Raw genomic sequence first — 7,400 nt, forward strand, 5'->3', positions numbered from 1 at the left:
CCTCCTTACCAACACCACGAATGTAATCTAGAAACCAAAGATTCTCCTGAAACATAGAGAGAAACACCAACAAAGGTGAGAATAATGGCGACGTATTGAAGGGAATACTTCACAAAGCCTATTGTGCGAGTATCCTTTTCAGACAGCAAACCCGCTGTAATTTGGTCTGCGTCATCTGCCTCTAGTCACAATGCAGCACTACAGCTTTGAAATGGATGGCAAATGAAGGCCATTTGTACATAATCACAGCAGATAGAAGAATTCAGAAGCCCTACAATGTGTTGTTGAGGTGGAAAGAAAGACCTTGGTCTATCTGTGGCAGCCAGCGCAGCTAGGGTTTGGCAAAAGAGGTATTTTTTTCAGAAACAAGCAAATCAATTCAAATCAAATCAGCTTGCTAGCCGTGACATTTAAACAGTTCAATTTACATCCTTATGTTAAGAAGAGATCGGCTCACTAAGATTCCTATTCATTCACAAAGAAATTAGACGTCTATATTTCAGCTCCTTAATAGAGCAAATATGCTGTAGCTGTATTGAGAAGGAAACCGTGCCTTTTCATGGCGTACAAAGGGCTAGGCATTGTCTGTCATTACGAGCAGAGCACAAAAACACAGAGAGAGATAATATACATAATATAGACAGGAACAGAAAACGGCACCATGCATGATATGCATGCAATACCACATACACGCACAAGCCAGTGTGTACCATCTCGCATGCACATGTGCAAGCGCACACACACACATTTTCTTAGTGACGATGGTGTATGTCCTGAGGGCTGTTGTCCTGCTGTGCAGGCTGGCAGGCACTTTTGTCATGGTGGTCCTTTTGTTTCACATCAAACAAAACGCCACAGCTTTGCATACGGCTCCACTAATTTCTGCTAGTGTGCCCCAGCCATTTATCATCGCCTCTCACCCTCTCCTCCTCTCCGACCCTAACGTGGCTCTGATCGCTGCTCTCCACCAAGCTGTTCTGCTCAGGACGATACAGGCTTCTCTCCAGACCCACAAAGACATGCACGCAGACATACGTGCACACACACACTGAACCCATACAACTTGTGTGCACCCACTTGCAGACATACACAGACGTACGCAGACAGACATACACACACACAGGAAACTGCACTACTACTCCACCGCTTGCAAGCCCGCCAGCTATGGAGAACCTTGAGATAAAAACAAACCTTCTCTTCATCCCCTCCAGAAGCAATAGACAGGATAACACTCAGAGTTTCAAGGCGGCCAAGGCATGCATACAACATTAGACGAGGGGATTTTCCTAGCCTGTGTATGCCCGTGTTCACAGCTAGGATGAATTGTCAACAAATTAATAGTGAGTTTTGCTTTTGTGGTGATGAACTCAGGTGAAGGTTGAGGTTGTCATTGAAGAATATTTGAGATAAATAAAAATGTGGAACCTAATTTGACACAGTTTAAAGCACTACTCATACATTTTTGTGAAATCAACTGTATTGCTGTCTGTAATTGTTATTTCTATTTGGCACCTGTGCCTTTAGAAAAGATTGTCCCAAAACATTTTATGTCAGGGAAAGCACACATACTGGAGTCAGGGTGAAAAGTCTAACTTCACACCCAAGTAAAGAAAGACTTCAAGACTTTTCTGGCCAGTTAGCCACCAATCCATCCCTGAATTAGCTAGGCCACTTTAAGAATTAGAAATTGCAAAATGCCAAAGATTTACTTTGGTGAAAATACTTCTAAAAGTCACTTATTCCTACAATTGTAAATTTAAGTAGCTCCAATGTCTACGCTTATTGAAACCACCGGTAAGCATCTTTAACCAACATGTATATTACAAAATAAAAAAGGAAGCATGTACAGTATGTATTGCAGAACATTAGTGCTGCTATAAATGTGTATGTCTGAACTGTGCGCTATGTGTTTATGGTCAAAAACACCACATTTAGATATCTATAGTGGTATAAGTATGGGGATCAGGCACAATGACAATGTCTAATATCATGCATTCCTTTATTTACATTTGTGTATTTTCGTAGATGCACGGAGGGACTAGTTGGCACCACTGCTGCCCTGAGGGTCACCACGGCTGGGCGAGGGGGAATAAGAAGGATGAAGGAAATAAGGACAACAGGACATTAGGCAGAGTGAGTTGTTGGATAGAAAAGGGAAAGGGTTCTATAAATATAGTAATAAAGATTAACGAGTGAGAAACATGAAGACCAACTATTTAAAACAGTTGCTGCACAAAGAAATGGCAGTGAGCTTGTTTGGAAAACAAGTGCAACTTAATTTCCTACTTTGTTTTCAACTTGCAAAATATGTTCAGGCACATAATAGATTATTGTTCTTTTTGAAACTTCCCATAACATACAACGTCAAAAACTTTTCATTTAGTGTTAGGATGCCATATCACGGCGGTGAAATGTAATCACTTTTTAAACTCCGAGCTATGTAAAACTAACTTCTCCGACTCAGACTGATTCACCCTGCGGTGTTACATATTTCTCATCCTCCACACAACGGTACAGCGATGAAGTCCACAAGGAGTGAAAAAATCCTCCATATCTATCTGTCTCACCTCAAGCATCTCTTCCCACATCTGACACCTAGCCACAAACACACACACACACACACACTGATCCAAGGACGACGGAGAGAAAACAAACTTATATTCATTATAGATTGAAACAGATGGCTCTACAAAGTATACAAGGAAGATATCCTGGAAGCATGTACTGTATATATGTGGCGTGTTCATAGAGGACACTCAAAATCTGTAAACATGTTCTTGAGGGGCTGTTATGGCGGCTGGCTGGCTGGTTGGTTGGCACCCACACATTTGTGTACTGGGAGACAGATGCATTCTTACATAAGACCTTATATAATGCTCCCCTGTCCCATCCAGTAAGAACGCTTCTTTTTCGCTATGTGCGGGAAGGTTAGTGCGGGTTAGACAAATCTCAAATCAACCACCACAACCATTTACACGTCCACCCAACCCCCACACACTCCTGGCAAAGAAGAAAGATAAAAAGACTGAGCAGAGGGAGTGATGGAGGCAGGGCCCACTTTCTCTGTGGTTCTATCCCCTTGGTCCCTCACACTCTCTCTGGTTTGATCTGGGTTGAGATTTTGTCCTCAGGTCAAGGAAGGTTACTGCCTACGTGGAAGCTAGAGGAGCATGGTCCATTTGTGTGTTGAGATATCGCTGAGAGAGACACAGTCCAAAGCCATCAAACAATCCTTTAGAATTTTAAGGGAATATTGGGATATTGGTAGTAGCATGACTACTCACTTTAAAACTATACAGCTGAAAGAGACAGAAAAGGAGGAGCATTCTGGCCAAGCATGAAAGCAGATGTCAGAGGGGAAGGAAGCACTAGAGAGAAGGATAGAACAGAAACAACTAAACTGAGAAAGATGTATAGATTCTATGATAGCAGAAGAATGATAGAGAGGGGAAAAGGGCGATAAAGGTGGGGGTGAGGCAGAGAAAGAGCAAGCAGCCTTCCCCCTGCAGCGCTAGCCTCTCTCTCACACTCTCATTCAAAGGCAGTTAGCTTCTCTTTGATGTATCTATAATTAGTCAGTACACACTGCGAAGTGTTTTAAAAGAAATCAAATTGCAATGAAACACTTGAGCGCTCTATACACAGGCTAACGTGCTCCAGAGAAAGGGGGGCAGCAGGAGAAATTAATGGCGGACCTTTTTGATGTGCTTGATCAGAAATGTATTTATTAACTGCAAAGGGGAGTAGTAATTAACCCACAGACAGCTTGTTTTCTCTGGGTCTTCTCATGTGTCAAACGGTTCATCCCGCAAGGCTACACTCTCCAGCTCATGCGCACACACCTCCCATCCAGTCCCGCTGGACCACTTTCTCCTCAATTAAGTAGATGGTGTGCGCATGTATGTGCATGAGTGTGTGCATGCTTATGTGTGAGGGAGGGCGAAATGACAGCAATATCAAGTGAGAAACATAGTGGCTTCTTCAAACTCAATGGGTATATTTATAGTACTCCTGTAAAGTCCAAGTAGTTTGAGTGTTTTTGGAAAAGAGCCAAACAGCCTAGAGTACAATATTTATATGGAAAATGCACCTTTACAATACAAATAATCAGTATAAAAATATAAAGTATGGGATCACACCAGCTATGACACCCAAATCAGGCCAGTGGCATAAAGTGGGGCTGCACATTGTTTTTATCCCCACTACATCCTGCGCCCTTGCTAGTCTACATATTGCCCTCTGTAGACAAAGTTGCTCATAGGTAGAGGTGGGCAATCGAGGGTATCTAAAAGATTATGAGTGTGTGTTCGTGTCAGTTTGTTAGAGGTGAAGGAGTTTCGACATTGATAGACAACAAAAGCTGGAATGGCCTCAAGGGAAACTGACAATAGCCTATTTGAACACCTTGTCACTTAAAGAGAACACAAGAGTCTTGCAAGTCTCTGTTTTGATGTTATCTTCCCCATATTGCATCCGCTATACGTTATATGTTTAAATATGCACATACTGTATACGAGTGTTTTTAAGATGGTTTTCACATGACAAGGACATCACATAAAAGAAAGCCGTGAGAAACCTTGTTGAGATCTTTATACAGAGATGGGGAGTCTGACTGAGGGAAACATAGAGAGACGGAAAGATACAAATAGAGAGAATAGTCTTCGTCACTCGGCAAGAAAGCCCAGGAGATTGTGAGGCTGTCACGGACAAAACACTGCATGAATATTTAGCAGACAAATTACAATTACAAAAAACTAAACAAAAAGAAGCAGGTGAAAGAGAAGAGAAATAAAATATGACTGAAAACACCAGTGGGACAAGTGCTAATCTTTAATCCCTTACTAGCCATATCCTCATTGTGCCGCCTACCTGTTCATCCCCTTCCCAAAAATATGAGATTAAATACACATTAAATACCTCAGATCAACAAACGAGCGGACTGGCAATGTAATCCAGCTATCAGATCATAGAGGGGCTTGCAAATGCATCTTGCACCGTATGTTAGCTTGCAGAGCTTAAAACAGTTCCTCGTATTCTAAATGCTAAACCAGCTAGCATAGCATGTTCACAATAAGCGGGGCAATGAAAGCTGCCAGAAGGCACTTTTGGTTGTTCTTGTCCTCTCTTTCAAATAGCTGTAGAAAACTACTGTATTTGTTATATTGAAGTGAAAAAATATGCTAATATTTCAAGCACTATCATTAATCAGTTAAATTCGTTTTTTAAATGATGCATCTTCTATAGGAATATGAGCATAAAATGGATGTGGATTTTGTTTTGTGATTTGTTAATCGACTCTCTGCATCCCTCAACATCTCATTCCAGTTACTACAAACTTGACTACTTATGAGTAATTCCTCAACTTTGAACTTTCTGTATCACGATCATAGGATCTTAACATGGTATTAAATACTATGCTATAAATGTGCTCAAAGCCAGGGTAAGGGTTTTATCCTTTTTGAAGCACATTAACACAGTACATGAGTTCTCATTGCTGTATACTGTATATTAATTAGTATATACATTAGACTTCGATTGGATAATAAATCAAGCAGCTAGGAGCAAGCAAGGTACATACATAAACTTCCCACCATTAACCATGACTCCATATGCTATTCCGCCCTGGTAAAGGAAAAGTAACTATGATTAGTTATCTGCACACTGAAGCTTAACTTTAGTCAGTAAAACACTGAGATAGAAGGAGGTGTGTGGCGCAGTGGATAGTGCCTTGATGTTCGGATCAGGGGGTCACAGGTTCAAACCCCACTGCAGTCAGCATGTCGTTGTGTCCCTGGGCAAGACACTTCACCCCAAATTGCTCCTGTGGGGATTGTCCACAGTATTGAGAATGTAAGTCGCTTTGGATAAAAGCGTCTAACAAGTAATAGAAAGTGATGATCAATATGTGAAGCAGAAACCCACTAGGAGATGACAGTAAAACAAAGGTTAGAAAATACAGCATTAACCTCAGTAGCCTTCATATAACCAGCAAAATACACACTGTAGGCCCATTTAGCTGAAGGGTGCAGTTATAAAGCCAAGAGGCTGGCCAAACTTTTACTTTCACCCTACCCTGTGCAACATTAATTCCTTCCAATCCACTTTCCTCCCAGCACCTTTCAAACTATCCTCTGCCTCTCTTAAGGCTGGGAAATCTGCATGATCTGCAGCAGATCTGGTTTAACAGTATACTGTTGTTGCATTGCCATACCCAACATACTTTATCCAACCCTCTCCTCTCCCCTCCCCTGTTCTCCACGCATAGACGAGGTGGATTTTGCCAGAAGGACAAGGACGAACCAGATGGTTTACAGAAGCAGTACTATCTTTCAAATAGAGCTAAAAGCTATTTCTTTTTAATTATCATTCTACCATGTTTCAAACACTATTGCTGTACTCCTGGTCTCCCTGAGGTGATCACTGCTAGTGCTGCCTTGCATGTTTGAATATAACACTGTTTGCATGTGTGTGTGCATTTAGTATAAGAGTTGACATTTTCAGTTTCATTGTATACTAGCATTACAAATTTCAGTATAACAGTTGCACTTTGCAGATTTACCCAAAATGATCATGTATGAGAGACTTGGTGCTGACATGAGTGCATTGTGTGTCTCTTTGTTGGTGGGATGTAGGAAGGATAAGCGGAAAACTAAACACTCACCAGCTCAACGAAAGACAGCCCCCCGTAGCTGTGGGCCATGATGAAGACATTCTTGGCTTTGGCTTGGGACACAAAGTGGTCCCACACATACAGCACGTGTTCCTCGGAGGAACTATTTTCCTGCAACACAAAAAGCACTTATGTTACATCCATGACAAAGAAGATTATGCAAATGTTAGGAGCTTGAAGGCTGTCAATAAACTCAGTTGGGCAATTGCAAAACATACAAAATATGGGTCCATCTATTGAGAATGGAGCATCAAAAGAGTACTGAAAGTCTTTACAATGTTACAACATAAAAAGCTGCACAGTGGGACCAGCCTAAAAGAAAGGTATAAAAGAGAAACTAAAAAGTGCTGGTGGCCAGAGGGGATTGTATAAAGAGCCACACTTCAGTAGATCAATAAGTCTTGCATATTGCAAATGCCCTAAATGTAAAACTCAATAAGCTGGGTGACGTAACGTTTAAATCTTAATTTGTACCCGGTTGCTGAATCGATGGTCCATCTATACACCAGTAGAGGCATAATGGGAACACACCAGGGGAAGGTCAAAGGAAAAAACAACAGAGAGGAGATATACACGTGCAAAACGGTGCAGTTTTGCATCCACGCACACAGCCACAAATGAATACTCCTTTGGATGTTTTCACTCATCTGCATGCACAGACACACACACACACACACACACACACACACACACACTACACACTACACACGACTACACGACACTACACACA

At 41.6% G+C, this 7,400-nt stretch overlaps 1 protein-coding gene across 1 annotated transcript in view; it reads right to left on the reverse strand.

Moving 5' to 3' along the window:
* Window positions 1-6,661: 6,661 nt before the first annotated feature.
* LOC104947563 (protein FAM172A-like) overlaps window positions 6,662-7,400 on the reverse strand; it is a gene marked incomplete at its 3' end in the record, with an annotated part of 19,684 nt that continues 18,945 nt past the window's right edge. Inside the window, exon 3 of the mRNA XM_010773609.1 lies at window positions 6,662-6,781. Coding sequence (XP_010771911.1) covers window positions 6,662-6,781 — 120 coding nt within the window. The remainder of the gene's footprint in view (window positions 6,782-7,400) is intronic.

The sequence above is a fragment of the Notothenia coriiceps genome, unplaced genomic scaffold (assembly GCF_000735185.1).
Source record: "Notothenia coriiceps isolate Sejong01 unplaced genomic scaffold, NC01 NC01_scaffold00012695, whole genome shotgun sequence".
NCBI classification, from domain to species: domain Eukaryota; kingdom Metazoa; phylum Chordata; class Actinopteri; order Perciformes; family Nototheniidae; genus Notothenia; species Notothenia coriiceps.